General features: G+C 32.4%; 1 protein-coding gene across 5 annotated transcripts in view; it reads right to left on the bottom strand.

The window, feature by feature from the left end:
• Positions 1-16,115, bottom strand: part of LOC135126678 (A disintegrin and metalloproteinase with thrombospondin motifs 12-like) — a 90,431-nt gene extending 74,316 nt beyond the window's left edge. For 4 of the 5 annotated variants that reach the window (XM_064052741.1, XM_064052744.1, XM_064052745.1 and 1 more), the window contains exons 1-3: positions 16,010-16,115; positions 12,654-13,027; positions 7,962-8,294 (exon numbers count right to left, since the gene is read on the bottom strand). In XM_064052741.1, coding sequence (XP_063908811.1) covers positions 7,962-8,294; positions 12,654-13,027; positions 16,010-16,106 — 804 coding nt within the window. In that variant the 5' untranslated portion in view covers positions 16,107-16,115. Of the gene's footprint in view, positions 1-7,961; positions 8,295-12,653; positions 13,028-16,009 lie in introns of those variants that run through there. The other variant, XM_064052742.1, reaches the window with a different exon arrangement.
• Positions 16,116-23,558: the final 7,443 nt, after the last annotated feature.

The following is a 23,558-nucleotide window of genomic DNA, read 5'->3' as shown; positions in this document are numbered from 1 at the left end:
CCAAAGTAAAGTAGGACACCTCTTGAAAGGATTTTGTTAATAAATTTAGTTGTGTAAACCGGACTCTATTGAATAGGTATGCATTAACAATGACATTTAAACGTCAACACAAATTTGAAAGTAATAACGCTAGGGAAAGAAGTGTATCGTACTTTATTTTGGTCGCCACTGAACATACCTTTATATAAACTTATAGGGGTTCTTATAAAAATAAAATGTGCAAACCAATTTTATATTTTTTTGAAAAAACTGGGTATGTTTTATTGAACTTCAGGAGCGAGGGAAGTTCTATCGAAAGAAAAGTTTTTATACAGTTTGTTATGAAAGTAGCCACGATTAAAAATATAATGAAGGCAACTAATAGAAGTAGTAATTTGAAATTATTTTGGCTGTAACTTCCTATTTAGGAAAAATAAAGTACTCTGAAACGGACCAGTTATAAATTTTGTTTTAAATATGCTGAAACTTAAGAATCAAGAGACATCGTAAAACAATACTCCTTAATTATTGTCATGACTGACAGTGAATTTTATGTTAGTGGCGTAGTGTCATAGATTTAGCTGCACAATGCCTATTACTTTTATGAACCAAGAATGTGCACCTAGTTTATGGTGAGGTGCGACAAAAGTGTAGAACGTTACACAGGAACGTATTAAATGTGCAAGATTGTGTGAATTAGGCACGGTGCAACAAAATAAATATGATTTAAGACAAAATCTTTACCGAAATGACGTTCAAACAAATCTTGAAGTTAATTGACGACAACCCCCATTTACTTTTAAGTCAAACGAACACATCTTATAAAACTGTAGTCTTGTTATATTTATTTAAGTTAAATTATATTTTGGGAGAAAATAAGTGAGAAAAATTCATTATTATACGAAGATAAAGCTCTGCATAATCGTACACCAATTTTACTTTTACTTTTAGAGTATACGCTACAGAAACATTTCAGTAAGGCAACTTTGATGGAAGTCTAATTCCAAGTCCTCTTAACGTTTCGCAACTTGTAGTCCGCAAACGTCAGTTTTCATGCTTCCGTCCGTTTATCGTTTGTAGTCTGTCTCCTGTCGTCAGTCTGTTGGTTATTTTCTACTAGGACATGTACTAAGATTATCGCTTATGTAGTGACAGTACTAATCAAAATTTATTTCCTCATCGACACCAGAAATTTAATTACATAATCTAAAAATTGTACGATGTAAATCTTATATTGTAACATGCTATTTAATCTTTAATTAAGTACATATGTCTAAGTTTACGCATACCGAGTGTTGTAAAAAATTGGTCTAAAGAGTTTAGACAGTACTTCCCTCGCTGTCGGAAACCTGACGACTGCATGCCTATTATGTTTTTTTCGCAGTACATTTCAAAGCATTCGGTTTTGCAGTTCCTGAGTAAACCAATAAAATAAATTTACGCATTCATTTTTTTTTTTGAGTCACCCGGTATATGCAAATTCAAAAAATATAAATGGAATGATAGACTCATCATATTTTGTATATTCTAGATAGGATTTATTCCGCAAACTTTGGAGCTGACGTCATCAGTTTTTTGGAGAAGATAACCAAATATATTTTGACTAAAAATTTATTATGCTCTTTATAACCTTAAAACATCTGGAACATTTCAAAACATTCGGGTTAGCAGATTCAAAATTAAATTGCAAAATGTTGTTTTATAATTTTGATTTTTTTTTCCAAAAATCTGGACGTTTCGGGTAAAAACACAATTCGGAATCGTAAACTACATGTGTAGGACTATGTTATTTTATACAATTTAAAACTCATTTACTATGTACAATTTTGAAGTCACGTCATCGAATTAGTGGTAGGGATGATTAGATAAATTTTGGTTAGCGTTTTACCATCTACATGATATTCCTAATATAAGTACAAAATTTCACAACAATCGGTCCAGTACTTTCGGAGATTATCTGTCTAATAAAAATCCGGGACGGCAGACAGACGGACAGACGGACAGACGGACAGACGGACAGACAGATAGACGGACAGACAGACGGAAATGGGAGACCTATTTCTTCGTTTTCTAGGGGTCATGAAAAATCGAGAAAACGTAAAAGTAGAGAGTCGGCCGACGGACTCGATTACAATACTTCCTTTGCTTACGCTCGGGAAGTAAAAATAAAATCTTTTTACATTTTGTCTGAGAATCTACGAGACAAACTTTTTAGAAATTTTGGTAGCACAGTAACGTTGATGTACTCATTGTAGACCTTCGAACAGACTTTATTTGTGTTACCATCTACAAAAAATACTTTAAAAACACTTTACTTTAAAAACCGGCAATTATCATTTCAGGAATTCTGGAAATTTTCGGTCTTATAAAATCGCTAACAAACATACGTACAATACACAACAGATAGACAAACATTTTTCTTTTCTACAAGCTGTGAAACGTTGAGAAAATATGAACTTCGACATTCGTCAAAGATGACTGTAAATTATACATATCATAATGCTTCCTTAGCTTACACTCGGAATAAAAAAATAATGTATGTTTATATTTTCAAAGGGTGTGCCACGGAAGTATTGCAATAGTATACTTTGATGTTTCCTTGACGTTTCATTACCCCTAGAGTATGAAATGGTAGGTTTCTTGTTGATATTTTTCGTCTGTCGTCGATTTTTACTAGACAAATAATGTACGAAACTGCCGCACTGACTGTTGTAGAACTTAATGTGTATTTTAGGAATATCATATAGGTGGTTAAACGGTAACCAAAATTTGTCTGACATTAATATCGTTTGATACCATCACCACAAAATTTTGCATATAAATGCTATTTAAATTTTAAAATATAACTTACTTCTGTACTTGGTATTTTATGAATCCGCGTAATTTTTTTTTCGTAAAAGAAATTAAAATTCTATAACGTTTTATAACAATACATGTAAGAGTTAAATATAATCGAATAGCTCAGATGGTGAGAGCGTCATTTTTGGTTACCTGTGTGGATTTCAGTGTTATAAAATTGTTTGAACTCTATGATTCCTTGAAGCAAAGTGAAATAAGCTTATGCAGCAAGTTATGTTATATTGGCAATATAATTCAATAATAAAGTAATCAGTTAGGTTTCTTTTATAAACATTAGGGTGATTCAAAAAAAAAAAATGATTTTTTTTTTCGTGCAAAGAGGTTCAAAAGTTTCTTTTCAACGTAAAAAAATACCAGTTAAAATTTGAGCTCTTAATATTAATATTAAGACCGTCCGCATCGCGTTTTTCTATTTCCCATAAGAATAACATGGGAAAATTTTTGTTTGCACCTTCTGATTTTTATTGCTAGCCCGTCGTGTGTCGTGAAAAAAATTCAATCACATATTTTTATAGAGAATTGAACGCTCTACAAAAAGTGTCTCCTATGATTGTGCGAGAAACCTGATAGTTGAAGAGTTATTTTAGGCTAAAGTTAAATTTATCCAAATTTTGACGTTTTTGATGCATTACAATAAATTTGATGGTCTTATTGGAATAAATCACCACAAAAATTGATACACATTTTAAATTTAGTTTTTTAAACAGTAATTGTTTATAATTTTATGCTATAATAAGGCCAGTAAAACTCTTTCCGAACATTTTCAGCATCAGTGGTTTAAAAAATCATAGTCAGGTTTCTCGCAAAATCATAGGAGACACTTTTTGTAGAGCGTTCAATTCTCTATAAAAGTATGTGATTGAATTTTTTTCACGACACACGACGGGCTAGCAATAAAAATCAGAAGGTGCAAACAAAAATTTTCCCATGTTATTCTTATGGGAAATAGAAAAACGCGATGCGGACGGTCTTAATATTAATATTAAGAGCTCAACTTTTAACTGGTATTTTTTTACGTTGAAAAGAAACTTTTGAACCTCTTTGACACGAAAAAAAAAAATTATTTTTTTTTTTGAATCACCCTAATAAACATACACTACTAGGCATGTGATAAATTCATCACGTCGTTATGTAACTGATCTGTATCTATTATTTTTTTATTCTTTCGCTTCAGTTTTTATAAAAAACTGTAATTACGACTCCCTCCAACAATAACTCGCTTTTCTATTGTAGAATGCCGGAAGGTCCTTAAATTTAGTATTTCATAATAATCTACTTAAATCTCTTCATTCCATTATGACAGTTTAAAACGACAGTCCAAAGAATGAGATTAGTTCAACGCTTAGTCAGCTTTCTTAAATTGGTTTCTTAATACCCGGCCTCCGTAAAATCTTTGCTTTCCTCTACTTTCAATAAACATGCTTTTCTTTTACTTGGAGAACAATTATTAAGCTGTCGCTATAAAAGGTGTTGAAATAAATAATTTCTCGCGATAATTGTTCAGTGGTTTAATGCTACCCTGTCTGATCAATACATCAAATTCTTATCCTGCCAGGTAACAAGCGCTAAAGAATTGCTTCATTACAGAGCTTTCAGAATATTGATTAGTGGGGTTCAAAACATATTTCAAAACAAGTCAGCTGCTGTTTCCAAGAATTTACGTTTGATATAATAGTGCGTGATTCTTTGATGTTAATTACAAGTCGTCAAAAAGGTGAATCTTTATCATGAAATAAACAACAAAATTAACACATCTGTTACCAATTTTAATATGCACAATATATTTTTTTCAACATTATAATCAGACATACACATTTCGACTGACACGAAGATTTCCACTTGGGAATACCCATTAACAACATCTTCCACGACTTTTTGATTCGCTAATTAATTGCCTCATTTTAAATACATACATGAGGCACAATTTTTCTTGCAGACACCTTAATTGCATCAGATAGAATAATTAAACCGCCAGACATCGATTAGTTGCAATAACTCCATCAAGCAAATAACAAAAAAAGCAAACCTAATTGCACACGATGAAGGACAGGATTTTTACCAATAATTAATTCAAGTCTCATTTTACTCTCTTTAGCTACGCGGCGGTCTGCTATTTCGAATACTTTAATGCGATAACGATCCATAAAATTATGATTGAAACGACGTAATGTCTTGGGGCAGTAATTGCGAAAATAACTTAATCACAAAGCAAAATTCAATAGTGCAACCTGCCTATTTCATTATGAGTAAACTCGTTTAAATGCAATAAACAAATATGTGTATCAACGTAGAAATCGATTTTGCATGTAGCGAATCAATTTCAATCATAAAGCTGTTGGAAAAATAAACAACATGCTTTCAAAGGATTCTATAGAAAAAAATTGTTTGATCAAAACCGAGATAAGAACTCTAATGACCATTAAACAAAAATGTTTGTTAAAATTCGATTTGATCCAGGCTTTTGAGTAGAATGTGTAAAATAAAATATGAATGATAAATATTCAATTAATTATACCACTACATCAGATTTATAAAAGGTGGAACGCAAATATTTAATTAATGAACAACATACTGTGAAATAATCTTTAGTCACGTGTACACTCATATGTTTTCCGTGCATACCACTTATTTGAAAAGCCAATCTCCGGTTGAATAATGTTCGTTAATTAGTGAGGTCTAACTAATTAATACCCGTTTTTGATATTCCTAGTAAGACTAGGTAAAAGCAATATAGCGACTTTTTTAGGATTCGGTCTCTAATCATTTTCGTGCAATTGGAATTCCGGAAATTACACAGGTGTTATTGCTTCTCACACCGCAGATAATGCATGCATCAATTGTTTAAAAATATGGTTCTCTCACATAGTCTACTTTTGTTAACATTGTGAGAAAAATAATAAGTAAACAAAAAATAAATACCTTCAACATTACATCATGCAGTCTGATGTAGATTTAACAATTTATTTATAATGCAACAAATGCAAGAAAATAGTGCTGCACGTAAATACTCGTATATTACAAATATAAGTACACTAACTTTAATTTGTAAACACAAATTAAATAATCAAATTACTTAAAAACGGAGAAATATACATCAAAAATAAAAAATATTTCAAATACAGTGGACGCCGCTTAATGTGATCACTTTGGGACTCAGACAAATTGATCACACTAACCGACTGATAACAATAAGCGAAAACCACCATCAGAGACAGGAAAACTTGAAACAAATCAAAATCATGAACAAGAGAGTGTTCATTATGCTGGTAAATGAAGGTACATAAACATTAGAATTTATTTTTAATTTTGGTTATCATTCTGAGAAAGAAACTCTTGATTTCCTTTGGTTATTTTAGAAAAAACGGGCTGAAAATTTTTTTTCTCTGATAAGCTGAGATCTCGTCGTTTTGACGTGCTCATTTTTACATAAGTACTACTCAAATTTAAAACAGGAAAAATTCGTTCATTCAAAAGACGAAAACGCGCTGATTACTAAAGTCTGTCACTGATTGTGGCTCTATAAAGTGAGTAGTATAAGCGAATGTATTTTTTGAGAGCAATAAAAGTTCATTAAAAACAATAGTACATTCAATCGTCTCGTTTCTTCAAAAAAGCTTGTATAAGAATTGGGAGATTGATCACAATAAGCGAAATATTGATCACAATAAACGGAAAAACTGTAATGCATTGGTATTGCGTGGGACCGTTCCAAGCCATTTTGATCACACTAAGCGGTTGATAACATTAACCGTGATCATATTAAGCGGCGTCTACTGTAATTACAAAAATTCTAAATTTTAAAAATCATAATATTGTCAAAAAAAAGAAAAAAGGAAACTCCAAATTCAAAATTAAAGTTACATGTTCACATATGTATCCAGTTAAAACTACTTAGCTTAGCTTATCTTGGTAAATTTTTATTACATAATTTTAATCCTCTACAAGTAATAATTTTAAACTCATTTAGACCCGGTTTACAGAAGCTCAATTATACATATGTTCGATTGCGATTAATTTATTACACGGCACTAAAGTACCACATGACTACTCTACGCCAATCAGACGTACTAAACCCTTCGTTAAATCTGTGATTGGCTATATCGCAGTTGTGTAAACTGGCCTTAAATCTTTTAATCTTGGTATATATAGGTACATAACAGTAAACTATTTTTCGCAGCTATCTAGGTAATACGTAATAAGTTTTTCTCAGTGCTCTAACAAAAATCATGCTAGAAAGTTGGCGTTGGATTTTTATCTCCCAATTGTGAATAACAGACGATGAGAAAGACAGCTTGCTCGTGCAGCGCCAGCTCGAGGATATATTTTATTGATCGCGTCTTACTTTTGTTGAATTATAAACAGAAGACCAATATTTCAAATTATTAACCAATACATTTTCAGTCTTTACTGTTTTTCACTTTAATTACTAATTAGTAGTCGGCGCGAATTGTCAAAAATCTAATAAATGTTTGAAGCAAAATATTCACAATCTTCTAGACCTTATTTATAATGGTTATAAATTTGACACTATAACGAACAATCACTGACTACAGAAAACATCGTCTACAATCGTTCTACGAGACACTGCACAAAAATACCTAAAAATACATTTTGCTGTAAAAATATTATTAATATTATTTATGTAACCCGATGTGTTAAGTGACAGACTGATTATTCAACTTCTGCCTCTTGTGAGAATCTGTTGCATAGGGATAATAATCCACTACAAATACACTAATCATAATACTCTACATTGTTTGTATAGACTTAAATAATCACATACTTTCATTTTTAGTACAAAAATTTAAGACTGAATGCGCTATAATATCTAGGTAAAGGTATCATTTTCATTTCTAAAAGCTAAGTTTTTTTTAATCATGAAGTTAAAATTTCAGTCAGAATTAAATAAAAAAAAGAAATTAATAAATATGTTCTACCATTGTAACTGACAACAATAATGCCTTTACCATACAATAGTCATATATATCAGACTAAATCGAATCATGATTAATAAAGATTTCCTTCGTTACGTGGCATAATTGGTCCGTTATGTCCGTTATCAGATCGTTTAACAGCAATAATTCTAGATCGTTATCCGGAAATATAATACCTGAAGAACCTACCATATTCATAATTGTCAGTACATAAGTTTCTTGATCGATGTTCTTGTGGAACTCGAGGAATTTCTTGTCGCACACAACCATCGTCTCTAAGTATCTATGAAGGCTCTCCGATCCTCTCTTTTCTACATAGCCACCTTGTCGGTATTTTTCTAAAAACCTCTTCTTCCACGCCTCCTCCCAATTGGTGGAAGTTCCACATCTGTTCGTCTGAATTTCATCTTCTCGCGGATATCTTTCGTATATAACGTGAAGGTGTTGACCGTTTCCGTTCGGAACGTGTTCTTGTACGGGCTCGATGAAATATCGTCTTCCGTCAACCGTAATGTAACCTGCCTAGAAAATAGTGATTAATACTTCCAGCTAGAAAAAGGCGTTCTTTCAACTACGAGGAATCAGTTCTTGTTAGCCCGGAACCGCTCGAAAAACGGTAGGGATAAGAGCGAGCAGCATATAAATTTTAAGTTGTCGATTCTTTGTTTTTCTGCTTCGTTGTCATCGTTATTTATCACACGAAAGAATCTAAAACCAATGTATTTCCTCGACAACAATTAAGTTTCACTTAACAGATTGTTATTGGGCAGTTACTCAGTTTTTTTTTTCTAATGTTCTAGGGTAAAATCGGAACTGAAGACATTTCAGAGAAGATTTTCGTACAAAACTAACCTTCTTAACAATTATTTTGTTAGCATTAGTCTGTATTCTCGCTTTATTTATCATTTTTAGTTATTGTCAATTAACGCTTTAATCGACGTCCATTTAAATTTCAGTGAAATAATAAAGATTTTCCGACATACTTGTAGATTTTATATTTGATAAGTAAACTATCTTTCAAAACACCAGAGATGCCGCTTGCATTTTTTATTACATATTAAAATAGGTATTTATCAAAAAAATCGATCTATAATTGAAAAAACTAAAAATGTATTGTTCATGTTTTTACAGTGCGTCCTTGTCTATAGTATGTCAGTCCATAAATAATATAATTTATACTTAGAGAAAATTTGCTGCTGTTACGCTTTACCTTCCTTTTACTTAGAAGCAACACAGAGAAAAATAGTTTCACAAATCTGTAACTATTTACTTTAAAACAAAACTTATACGTGTGTGGGAGGCATAGATTCACGTTTTTTCCGTAAATACGGAACTTTGAGTATAAAAATACAAATTTCATATCCCTAACTATCTCGTATCTGTAGTTTACTAAACTTTTGTATGAGTAATTTTTGAAACTGCAATACTTAAAGCCGAGGAACTGGTACAGAAAATGTTGGATGAAGACGTTATAGAGGAATCAAATAGTCCATGGTCTTCGCCGGTAGCGCTAGTCACCAAAAAAGATAGGTCGACGAAATTCTACGTAGACTACAGGAAACTAAACGATTTAACCAAGAATGGACTGCAGCTTAGCTTAGAAAAGATCAAGAGGACTTGGATATCAAGCCGTTGCTGAAATGAAAAGAATATGGGGTAGAACTGTGGGTTGCTCGGAAATATCAGACGCGTCACTTTCATTCAAAGCGCTGTGGGCGCAGTGGGGATCCCTGCGTATCGAGAACGGATTGCTTAAGCGAGCTTAAGAAACATACCACCATGCAGTTGGTGGTTACGACCACCAGAAGTATTTCGAGAGATGCACAATGGGGGTTCTGCTGCTCATTTTGGAATGAATAAGACGCTTTCTAAAATTAGAAAAAGACGTCGACAGCTGCTGCAAGAAATGTGCGACCTGTGCGGCGCAACAACATATTTTTGCTTTATTTTTATTTTTGGGTTACGAATCTACCTTGTTTTTGTTTATTTTTATTATTTTTATTATTATATTTATTTGTTGGTTATTCTGTCTTCTTCTTTAGACAGATTATACGTACACCCATTAGCCCAGCGATGGTGCTGTGCACTAGCATTGCCGATGGGAGGTTCCAATGTTCAATGCCGGTGGGACGCAGCTTTTTACTTTCCGAGCCTAAGCGAAGGAAGTATTGTGACCGAGTCGGTGCAGAGGCTGTGGGAGTGTTATTTACGCCACTGGTTTTTACTTTTTATTGCAAAATCAATTTTTTTTAATTTTTCAAAAAACCTAAAATCGTCCAATTAAATTCATTCAATTCAGTGTTAAGTTTTGTAAACATTAAAGTACTTTCTGGACCAAATGAATAAATTGTCACTTTCTTGTCGCATTTGAAGTTTGAAATCAGTGGCGTCTATAAGCGGAAGAAAGAAAAATGCAATTTAATAAAAAAAAAGAAAATAAATCTACAATAAATGTTCAAAATGACCATCGTATTCTTCAATATAGACATGTAAACGCCGGCGCCGTAATAAAGATGCTTTTATTGTTTGGATATAATAAAGATTTTATATAACCCCAGAAATAAAAATCTAGTGAATCAGGGTGGCCAATTCATCGGCCCTCCTATAATAATCCATTGTTGAATATGTTCATTATTTAAATAATTAATCAGATTATGGTGGAAATGTGATGGGACACCGTCTTGTATGTATCGTAAATCATTTCTGATGGTCAAAGGCAAAACGTGTAAAAGTGTTTAACATCCATCCGAAGAGAAAAATTTAGTTCATCAATAAAAAGGATATCTTCAATAAAATGTTCACCTTCCTCATGTCTATGCAAAAGCCATCTACTGAAGTTAATTATGCGCTCATAATCCTCTGGTCGTAAAGCTTAGGCGCGAGTGTAATGATATGGATGTAAGTTTTCGTGGTGTAGTAGGTCTATTCAGTTTACGTTGAGGTAGCAGTCCACGACTAATTGCAGGAATGCTTAAATTTGGATCTTCGTTTACCATGTCCAATACCAATTCATTTCTTTTTACAGTATTCGCATCTGAATTCCATCCAGTACCCAAACAATTAGGTTCAAAACGTCCAAAATGACACAATATTCTGTAAATTTTCGCGAAAAAACTCGTAGCCAGTATTCATCTACCCAAAAATAATTCCCTGTACCCCCGAGCCGCAGCCCGACTATTTTTACCAACCTAGCCTTAAATTAAATGCATATCAGCATTTTCGATTAATAAAAAAGGCTGGTATTTTTTGTTTCATGGTATTAGAAAGAATTTTGGATGTGCGAACTAACTACGCTAATTGTATGTATAAAATAATAATAATACCTTAAATCTTAGTTTGACGTTAGTCAAAAATATTTTCGAACCAGACGAGGTTAAAAATCATGCCTTCCAGCTTTTAAACGGTTAAAGAAGAATCCAAAAATACTTTTAAATAATTAATTCTGGTGCTTGTCTTTAGCATAACTTTGACTATGGCGGTAACATTACCTAACAACCTGCATAAGGAACAAGTCAGAAATTCCGTCATCCATTAATTTGTTTACTGTAAAAAAGTTGAATATACATATAAGACAATGTAATAACTAACAGTAATTATTTGATGATAATATGCATGAATAAATGATCGGTAATCAAGCGAGACTAGTGGAGATGAGAGGTGATTAAAACATGATCACAAATCAATCTAGAATCGCGAACATGCATCATTTCAATTTGTCAACAATCTCATCAATGCTCATTATAGTTTGCCTGAATGCCGGGAGTTTTATTTTATAGAAGGAAGTTTGGTGCTTAAAGCCTTTCCATATTGCAGCGATAACAATTTAAGAAAAATAATAATCTAGAAAGACGAGAAAAATTGTCCACAACCCTACAAGACAGCAAGTGAACAACTAAATAACATAGGGGGAGATTCTCGAAACTCGGGCCTTGCAAGGATCTGCAAATTCAAAACCATAGCAACATGTATTGTTGTTGCATTGTATTTGCAGTTTCGATAGCGATTTGCAACTTATCGGAGTTTCCAGAATCTCCCCCTTACTATTTTAGTAAAATACCCGAATATTACAAACATAACTGTATGCCCACGTATACAGATTTAAATAATCCTTCTAGAAGCATAGATGGAATACTGAAGAAAAAAAAATGTGTCTACTGAAGAATTTAACAGTTATTACTCTGAGTAAAATGTAAAAATTAAAAAATCAAATATATTCGATGACTACCTACCTGCTAAGCGAACTGACTTAATAAACATTTCCTTACAAACAAAATTACAATTATTGCTACTTCACGTTACAGTAATCAATCATTTTTTATGTTTTGACGCTTAAATAGTCATAACAACATTGCAGTTGCAAAGCCTATTACGAAGTGCGTGGTGTCCCTGAAAATAAAAATCATATTTCTACCTTCTCCTAATAATGTACTCTGAACTAGTTATTGCACATCATGACGACAATGAACTAGTGGCACATCTTACACGTGGCACTAATACATTTATTAATTTATTCTTATCAAAATGTTGACATACAAAAAATTATTAAAATTTTTTTATCGCAAAATAACTCGTTTCATGAAGGTAGCTTAATGCAAATAATTTTGTAAATTCTTTTTAAATTTGCTAAGGTTTAAATTTTTGTACAAAATTGTCATACAGTAATGCTTCCGCATTTTAACAAAAATGTATTTATAATCAGTAATTATAATATTAATTGTAATCATAATAATAATTGGGTACTACCTATTACCTTATTAGTTGTTATAACATAATTTTTAACATTTAAGCGTTTATTGCAACATTTAAACTAATGTAACGTCACGTTTGTAATTAGCACATAATTAAATTTTACTAAGAAACAAATGATAAATCAAAACATACCAAACCATCGCATGTTGATAAGGCCACTTTGGATCCTTCCTCTCCTTTTATTTCTCCCGTATAATGACACATTTTCTCCTGATTCAACTTTGCCAATTTTCGGTCTTGCACCCGAGATCTAGGTCTCCGCTTTTCAAAAACGGCATCCGGGGACATTAAACGATGGTTAGGCCAAAGCTGAGCATGATACTTGCGCCCTTTAAAAAGTAAAGCATAGTGGACCATCTCAGGATCATCCAGGGACCTCTTCATTCTCTCCTTATAGAAATTTTGCTTGTAGAAACTAGGAATTTCGAAGGATGAAAATGCGCCATGACTGAACACTTTAAAAGGGACAGATAGTCGAAAATTCCCAATGTCCCTAGTATATCGACCTTAAAAACAAAAAACTCACGCATAAATGATTAAAAATTTAGATAAATACGCAATTAAACAAAATATTGTAATGGCTTGATTACTTATACATTCATTTGGGCGGCGGCATGTTTTCAAGACAGGAGAACGGCTAATTTATTTATCGCGTAGTGATTAGAGCAATAATAAGTGGTAATTTCCGGGAATGTTGGTGGAAACTTGCTTTTCATTGGCTGCACGCTTGGCAGACATAAGTTTATACACACTCGCTTAGCAAATCAAAGTGAAAAGTTGTTTGAACGACAATGATTGTCACCTATACAAGTTTGTACTGCGCCGCAAGATAAATTCTCATTAAATGCATTTAAAAGATGCCTACCATGTCGATAATCATGGACGCCGCACCAAAGATATGCAAATATAATTTGTATACATTAAATAAAGACATGAAGAACTAAATTTGAAAGGCGGAGCAACCATTTTTCCTTGCATCCTAAACTACGTATTCGAAAATCAAAAATTTCTTAGTCAACACTTCGGTCTACTAATTTTTTTGTATTTTCATTGACAGGCTTTTCCAAATTACAGTTAAAATATTTTTATATTATGTATAAGATTTTTTTATAGCAAGCGTTGGTCAATTACGTAAAAACTTGTACATGTCTTTTTTGGGTTGGTTAAGAAATTTATGACTCAAAAATTACATTTAGAAAATTTATCAATAAAATGGATTTTCTGTAAGACTTTATGGTCTTACTATAACTATTTTATGGGATTACATGTACAGGCGTGACACATATATAAGTAGATCGGTGTGGACTTCCATGAAATATTTAGAATAAGAAACAAACAGTGATGCAAATTTTAGAATTAGATAATCGAAGATCATTTAGAATTTGGTAGACAGAAATCACAGTATGCGACTACTGCTATTACCGCTCCGCTTTTATGCAACAAGAAAGTTTTATTTGTTGTGATGATTTATTAAAACAAAAGTAGGACTAGGAACGTCATTAAGACTGTCTCAACTGCACCTTCTTAAAATAAATGCTGAAGATCATTAACTGGTTAATTATTTTTCACGAATATTAAAATATATGTAGATAATATTCCTTCAAGAGTTCGTAAGCACAAGTACCTACTGTGTTAACTTCGAATGACAATTAAGATTATATTTTGATATACATAATCAAAATATATAATGGGTGCAAAAATTAAAGCAATAGATAAATTATCTGGCACATAGATTATTTGTTATCTGTCGGCTACTTCTTCTTCCCAAACGCGTTTCTACCATTTAACCTTCGGATAACTGGTAACCGAGAGACATATATAATTATCTATGTATTCATACATTGGCCCTCAATGACACTAAACTACCTACTTTTATTGTCAGAACTGCCTCAAAGTCATAAATCATAAAACTCATTTATTAAAAACGACAAAAATATAGTTTTTCTTCAAACGTCAGAAAAACGGACCTTTGGATACCACAATACACATAGTAAAAGACGCATTTCAATGCCATGTCTATAAAAATATTTTTTCTGACGGCGTCCGAAAAAGTAACTTTTTCTGCTGCCTTTGTTTCTGCTATCAATAATCGAGACTATCACGCGTACCTGGTAAATGCTGACAGTCATGTTAATTAGACGCATGAAGAAATGTATTTGAATCGTTTATTAAGGTAAATATAGAGCCTATTATACTTTTTAATCCATTTATTACAACTATTAAAAAGTGAAGTTACGCTGTCAAATTATTTTCCAAGGTTGGCAACGCCTTGAATTGAAATTGCAACGGGTTTCCTTGGATTACATGAATCTAGAATCATTATTTTCCGATAGATGTGTGGGTATGATAAATCCTTATTCCTTTACGTATATTTTTATTTAAATTTTGTAAAGGTAAAAGCACATACGCCGTATGGTAGAATTGATTTCAAACAGTGTTCCTGATCGTTGGGTTGTGCGGTGGTAATGGCAGTGAGGTTATGTAAAAAGAAATGTGTTGCATTCGTTTGATGAAAAAATAGCATGTTTTATTCGGAAAAAAATTACTTTTCGTGGCTCATCTCTAATTGCCGGCCTTGCGCGTGCGGCCATAGATTAATATAAATGCGACATGGAGGCTGATTTTGCAAAACCACCCTTATTGACATTGGAGTCCTCAACCGCCAAAGGCAAGCGCCAAATTTAAATAGTCGATGCCAATAAAAACCTTGCTTCATTATAATTGTAATTCGTGTGACCCGAATGAAAGTGAAGGAAACAGTAAACAGCTTGTAATACTCTGGTAAATCTAGTGTCAATTTGTCGAAAATAAAACGCGTCGTTAAAAGTATTATGACATTTCTTCTAGTTACTTTTATTCAGATTTTTTTCAGATTCGCCATGAAAAGTCTCATTTTTGCTCCTAATAAAACAATACACTATTTCTCTGAATTTTAACATTTGAAAATTAAGTTAATAATACAATGAATAATTCTAATGTCACTATCATTTTAAATTTATGACATTTCAAGCTTTCTTTTAGCAACTCACCAATATTACAAACACTTATTTCGCGATATATCGAGTATATTGAATACAGTATCAAACGTTTGCGCGAAACATATCACACACATTTTGTGAGCGTGTGAATATACCTTATGTTTTAAATTTGCAAAGAAAGCCAATCGAAGCTTTCGAGAAAACCTGCTTGTAGCAGAAAAATGTATCATGCAGTTTTTATACATATTACACATATTTAGCGAGAACGTCTTAGAGGTGTATCAACCATAATGAACCATTTAGAAATAATTATACTGCAAGAGTAGAAACAAATTAACCTCTTACTAGCACCGTCTGATTTTAAGCACGAATAAATTAAATTTTAGGTAAAATTTTAGGGGTAGCCTTTCAATTTTAAAAAACGGTCCGTTAAGCGGCTGAGAAAATTATGCAAATTGGTGACAATTTGATGGTATGTTTGTAAAAAATATTAAAAACGTGGGCACTTACCATCAAGAGTAGGTATGCAAATAACTACAGCAGTCTTACGATGCAAACTGAGTAAGGAAATAATCACTAAAATTATAAAATAAAGATGTAAAAACATTCCCGCATATTATCGTTTTGACAGAACGTGATAAAAGTCAGTCGTTTGCGTCTTGACATTTTCCATCTAGATGGTTTTTTATAATTTAATTAAGAACAGATTGTTATCGCGTCTCACAATCAGATTACATTATACATTTTGGTTTATGGGGGACGCTCAGAATCTTAATTAATTTATAGTGCAGCTTAAACGAAAATGTCAACACCGGTTTTGCCCAACCGCAAGTTTAGTAAATTAATTTTTCGTTATTTTTGGGAACACATTAATTATTATAATTGGATGAGAATTTTAATAAATTTGTATTTTTTTCGCATTCATCTCGACCCAGCGAACCGTAAAAGTCAAAGCACAAACATAATGGAAAGAAACTATTAATTAGAGACCACCACAAAAACTAAAAATAAAAAGTAATTTTTAACAATTAATTAAAAAGATGTTACACTTTTACGATCCATAAATCGTGGATATTCTTGCTCATCTGAGCATCCATTTAATTTGAAATTAATTTGAAAATATTTACACAAAGTGCGTTTTACAATCTGGTAATTACCAAAATTTCTTTTCAATCCTATTCAAATAAAATTAAAAAAAATTCCCTTGATTTTCGAGCGTAAACAGATTTTCCACCATAATTTTAAACTTCGTCGACTGTGGTTAATACCCCGAAAACGCTACAGGTTCATCATAAAAAAGATATCAAAGATGGTTTCAACAAATAAAAATGGATTTGAATAGAGTGAGATTTCTGAAAGAGCGCAAAACGTAACGAAGCGACGTTATATATTGATGAGTGAAATCTCCAAAATTGATTCCGCCTCAGTGAACTCTGTTTGAAATTAAAATAGCTTCATCTAAAGAAAAAATTGTTGCCTAACTTCATCAATCATCGAATCGTAAATGCTTAAACTTTTTGTCTTCGGATTTACAAGATTGGAGATTATCGCGCTGCTGGTGGAATTCAATAATGCACGTTAGAGAGACCTTCCTTCCAACAAATTGCCGTCAGATTAACAACATAAAATGAGGTTTAAAGAATTTCAAGCAATCAACATTTATGTACCACCATGGCTATTATTAAACATTGAATAATACTTAATTGTAAGGAATAATTGCGCAAATAAATACATGAATTTATTGATCTATTGAATAAATTATGTGCATGCGTTATCCCTGGGTATTACGACAGACCATTATTTTGAGAATTATTGTTCGAAAATATTCACATAAAATGGTGGGTGCATTCCTAACACAAATAAACTATTGGGTGAAATATTTTGATTCTGTTTTACAAATTATCCAGCCCTCCTTTACTCGATGGTCGCTCCTGAACAGTCTAAAAAACTCAAATTAAGTTAATAAGTTAATGATTTTTTATTAACTAATTTAACGAAACGACCCATTTACTACTTAGGTACTTAAGCGTTGAGTCGCTTTACAAAGTGGCTAAAATTTACTTAGCTTTTTTTAGTTGATGTAAATCAATATGTAGTACAAATAGTCGTAAGTCTACCCATAAATTAAAACGTGTTACAATTCAAAGTAACAAGTAGACCTACTACAAAATTTCTAGTGAATAAGGAGTGGGGAACTGGAAGCATGGATAAATTTAACACAACTATTCCTATACAAACCTATCGAATGGTATTAGTATATGTACTTATTAGGTACAAACTGAGACGGAAAGTATATTATTCCTGTCGAGAGAACTATAGTGTACCCAGAGGCGCAGCCTCGGGGTGAACTAGTTCTCGAGGCACAGGAATGGTACTTTTACCGAAGTTTGTATACTATTTTCACAGTCATATAATAATACAAGCAAAAATACAATAATAAAAACCTACCTCCATAATAATACATGTAGTTTATTTTGGAAAAATATTGTTACACCGCCCCGGTACGACACCAATGGGTTCTAGCATATACGGCGACGATGACTCATTGTCCGTGACGGCGGCCAGGGAAGAGCCTGGAAGCGGATGTCGCGACGGGTGTTCGAGAATAAGCCTAGAAGCGGTGACGGAGACCTTGAACAAGGACCGCCTGGCTGTTTAAATGGGAACCACCGTCGGAAGCAGTTAGTGTAGTCCAGAGAACGAGAGCTGATTTCAGTTAACAAGTCCAGTCCAACGAGTGTCGAGAGAACTCAGTGAATGTTGCGCCAGAATTATTTTGTACATAATCACTATGCAGTTAGTCGTATAAATACGAGTTATTGAGAAATAAAATTGTTGAGTTTTACACACGCCGATTTTAATACCCGTTCAACGTAACAATATTAACCCTTAGTAGGCGCTGGACGTTTGACATTTTATTAAATTAGTTCATAAAAATCATTCCAAAATTGCAACCAAATTTGCATTTTCTCAGTTTTTTTTTTTACAAAAATTTAACACATTTGTGAAATAGAGTCTACTCCTCCAAGGAACTAATACTCAGCAACGTTTTATGTTTTTTTTTTGTATTTATGTTAGTTATGAAAACTATCACACTTATGGATTCCTAGATACAACCCTACTCGCTTCTACATTTCGGGTACTTACTAGTATTTCTTCAGAGTAAGAGCTACAAACGATGTTTTATAGTACATCCTAATATTTGTATTTAGAGATTTTTAAATACAAGCACAAGCTTTGAAACTTGTGATTAGAAAAAAACTAAACTAAAGGGTTTAATCAGTTGTTCTTCCTTCCGCAATGAGACCATTATCTCGTGCGCGTCAAATATTTGACGGATTCCATACTTTTACCTTACTCAGTACATTTCTATTATTTTCTAATTCAAATAAAAGCAATTACTAAATGTTATAATGTATATCCGAACCAATAAATTACTGAGGTTTCAAAAGGGTTCTAAGTTGTCTGAAATAAGATTAATAACTTACAAATAAAGTTGTATAAAATCATTTGCTGATCAAGTGAGTTTCACTCATAAAAAAATTTAACGATAATACAGTTCATTAAAAAAAAATAAATTTTGATTTGACTATTGTTACAATAACTCTTACATATTAAAATAATATAAAAGTAAATAATTAAACCACAAGCAGAGCAACATATTAAGCTGCATATTCAAAGTGACGTCATTTCATAGTGACAAGTCATAGGCATGTATAGTTTTGGAAATTTCATTCTACACTATAAAATTTTCTTGGTAATAACGAGACGGGCAGTAGTACAATAGCAAGACATATTTACAACTTAAAGTTGTCGCGTGTCGGTAATCCCCAGATGTTGGAAAACCGAATCATCCAGGTCCAGACAGGGACCATCGTTACTCACGAATGAAAATGACCATTATTTTATGAGATACAACTATCTGCTATATGTTAGTGAGATGTGATTAAACACTTTGCATACCTGCTATATGTTCTCAAAAAAATTCGGGTCAACTGATGTGGGCCATAAATATTTCTTGGCATTATACTACTGTCCGTCTCGTCATCGTCAATAAAATTTTATAGAGTAGAACGAAATTTCCAAAACTATAATAAACCAATAGGCGCATTTGAGAATATTACAAAGCAGTGACACCTCAATAGACACTCCTACGCTATAGTCATAGGCTATAGCAGAAAAAACTAGGGCTAAATTTGACTAAAATATACAATATTGTTTGTGCTCGAATTACCTACAGACATATACTAAAAAAACATCAACATCATTAATTACTAAACCGAAATGCTTGATAAGGAATGCTGATATCATTCTTAGAAACCTTTTTAAGCATCTAGATTTATTGGTTTCCACGCTAATCCGTCCGCCTTGTTACTCAACTATGTATTTGTAAGGGCAAACATACAACTTTTGATTCGTATGGTGCAACACACCTTATACTTAATTTACTGACTCAGCTACGAAAAACGGTAATATTCAAGAATGGTTCATATACAAAGAGTTTAACACCAGGAAGATATGGTTAAAGAGGTATTAGTTAAATCGTCCAATAAAAAAACCTTTATCTTACTGAAATGGCCAAAAGATAGGTAGATATATCGAACGGTTGGCACCTTATCATTACGAATTAAACCCAATCAATATAGGTGTAAAATAAAAGATAAGGCGGCAAGAAAGACTGGTAAAAATGTATTCACCATGTTATTAAGGTGAAACAAAATATTTATGTCGCAAACTGATATTATGATGGAATGAGCTTAAGGTAATAGTACTTTATAAAGTTTAAAAAAATACACTTTTATTAAAGTTTTTTACAATTTATAAAACTCACCCACCACTTTCTGTGAAACTAAATTCTGCATGAGGATCTGATTCTTCCATATTTAGAATCAGAAGAAAAAATAGATAAAACGTTTTTGACTTTGTCAATAAAAAAAATGCTGGAATTATTTTTTGACCCTCTTGTATATATACTTTTTTATAAACTTGTATTTAAAACTTTTTCAGATCAAATCTCGAAAAGGGAAATACATAAAGAACTTTTACGTGATTTTCCTAATCTCTAGATCAAGTGGGATGTTTTACCAAGATGTCAAAAGATCTGCAAAATATAAAACTTCATTTTATTTAATTTATCTTGTAACTTAGGTATAGATATGCGTAAGATTAAAAATTCCGATAAATATTATTTAACAGATAACTTACGGATGACTATTTTTGTTTATCTCAAAAAACTTATGTTTTATTGTCCGTTAAAGTTCAAGTAACTTATATTCTCCTTCATTTTTCCTTTATAATGTATATTCCGAAAAACGCTTCTGTTCTTACGTTTCACTCTAAACTAGATTCTAATTAATTGAACACGTCATGTTAGTGAACTAATTCGTTAAACGTCTGAAACATAAAGAATTGTTAAAGAAACTTCACAACTTGTCAGGAATTTTTAAGGCAATTCCCGAGTGAATCATGCTGAAAATCTTGCTTGGGTCGAAGTTCATCAATGGAAAAGTTATTAGAGGCGTAAGACAGAATCACTCGATTTTTTACGGAGAAGTTTTATGTTGGTTTAACAAAGAACTAATTTCGAACAGACAGTATGGAGTACTGGCGATGAGTAATGTTGCGCCATCAATTTGTGCGTTTCCATTTAAGATTTTCGACGAAAGAGAAAGACGTAAATAAATTTATGTTAATTTAAAATTGTTAGTCAGCGGCGCATGTTTTTAATATTTAATTTAATTTTATTAGAATCGTAAAATAAACGAAAATACGCTATTATGAGGACAGTTATACAAAAATACCATAAAAACATAACATTTATAATTTATTTTTATTACTTCCCGAGCATAAGCTAGGGAAGTATTGTAATAGAGACCGCTCGGCAAATGGATACTTTCACGTTCTCTCGACGTTCCATAACCCTAAGACTATTAAAAATACATCTCCCATTTCTGTCTATCTGTCATTTGCCGGCCGTCTCTCTGTTGTGTGTGATGTGTTGGCGATTTTATTAGACAGATAATCTCTGAAAGTAGGGGACTGATTGTTATGAAATTTTATGTGTATTCTAGAAATATCGTCTAGATGGTAAACGCTAACCAAAATTTGATTAAATTTGAAAATTTTGATCATTCCCACCAACAATTTGATGACATCCCTCAAAATTTTGTAGATTAAACATTTCTTTTAATTTTATAAATTAATATATCCTACGCTTGTAACTTACAAATCCGGCTAGATCAGACTTCTCGAATTTCGAACATGAGATCTTATCTGAATTTCGAATCACTGATGGGCATAGTCCAAATATTAATCAATATTGTAGAAGAATTTTGTACGTAATTTTTTTTCACTTTTTCTTCGAAATTATACAGATTAAGAACTTTAATCGCTGTAGCAAATAAATTTAACGCCCATAAATACTATTGAATTTGTTCGTTTTACAACTATGATGGTACGGCAACATAAATTCATCCTAATTATACAATTTATTGTAACTATGGAAGTAGTGCCGTAAATAAAATCCCACCAGCCCATGCACCGCGGGGGCACAAAGTGCAAGAGAGCGCAGTCCGCATAGATACGGACAATATTAATTATATTTAAAGCAGATAACCAACACTGAGTAGGTAATAAAATTAACTAATTTTGAGAAAATTTTCTTGTACTGCTCTTGCCGAACTTGATCCAAACGCTTGTCGCTATGCCATTGTGCTCCAAAAAGTTAAGTAATATTATTTTAATAACAAATGATCAACAAATTTTGATTGACATGATTTAATTTTGACAACAGTAAATAAGTTGGGGTGACAGTTGTACTAATTTCAAGAAAAATTTGTTCACACCTCCTGAAACAGTACTTGTTAATCACGCTGTATATTATCAGTACATCATATATAACTTCAATTTTTTATTCTTAAACATCGACATAATTCGACTATTAAGCAAATATAGATGTTGTAGAAGTAGCTATTTTTATGATAATAAATTATTTTATTATTATTAAACATGATCCCCTAGATTTCTTTCCAATACATTAGCTCTTTATATTAGTTCTCCATCTATCATTCCCTACGTGCGCCTCATTTTATCTGATAACTTTTGGATCGCAGTGTATTATTTGTTTACTTCCTGAGCGCAAGCTAATGAAGCACTGCAATCAACTCCATTGGACGGCTGGCTACTTTTATGTTTTCTCGGCATTTCATGGCCTCTAGAATACGAAAAAATAGGTCTTTCGTTTCTGTATTGTATGTCTGCGGTTTGTCCAGGTTTTTATTAGAGAGATAATCTCCGATTGTTGTCAAATTTTATACGTGTATTAGAAATTTCGTGTACAGGTAAAACGATAGCCAAAAATTTGGCTAATCATTCCCATACTAACAAACGGAAAGTTTGAGTGGTAGAAGTCAAGACCGTTTCTAGAAAATAATGGTTCATTAGTATTCTAAGCTAATAGATAACGGATTGTAGGTGTGTTATTAAATGTAATTACCATCTAATAACTAAAATGTCCAAATGTAATTTTAAAAATTTGACCAACACTCCGACAGTTTGTCACTGTAGTCAGTGCAAAAAGTAGTGACTAAGCCTTGATTTTTATTCATTATCAACTGATTTGCTCAAAACTAATTTACTCCCGAATCAGCAAACAGAATACTGTGTGAAAACTCTAATTGCATAAGGTAAATAATATACAAGGTGATTTCAAAATACATATATGCAAAAAAATGGGGAAAAGCTCACAATAAGATTATGTCACTGTGTAAAATTCATGGTCCTAAGTGGTAGCAGTGCCTAGAAAAAATTATTTGAAATCAAATATAAATTGTTATACATGCCGCTGGTAGTGTTTCTTGACCTACTTCTTTCAGTCAATGGCACGGAACGAAAAGTGACTGATAAGAAACGTGAAAAAGGCCAGTCATCATCGAGCGGTCAGGGAAGTTGGTTTATGATGAATTTTTCCAATTCAGAATGTGTCGATATGGCAATTGGTGTACGCGAACATTTGCATCAGTGGTACAACATCTCCGAGATCATGATACCTTCAACCTCA

This window comes from Zophobas morio, unplaced genomic scaffold (assembly GCF_036711695.1).
Source record: "Zophobas morio isolate AGI-343-1 ecotype UQ-CSIRO unplaced genomic scaffold, CSIRO_AGI_Zmor_V1 ptg000011l, whole genome shotgun sequence".
NCBI classification, from domain to species: Eukaryota; Metazoa; Arthropoda; class Insecta; order Coleoptera; family Tenebrionidae; genus Zophobas; species Zophobas morio.
The sequence above is the reverse complement of the archived record's forward strand: the minus strand, read 5'-3'. Positions and strand labels throughout refer to the sequence as shown.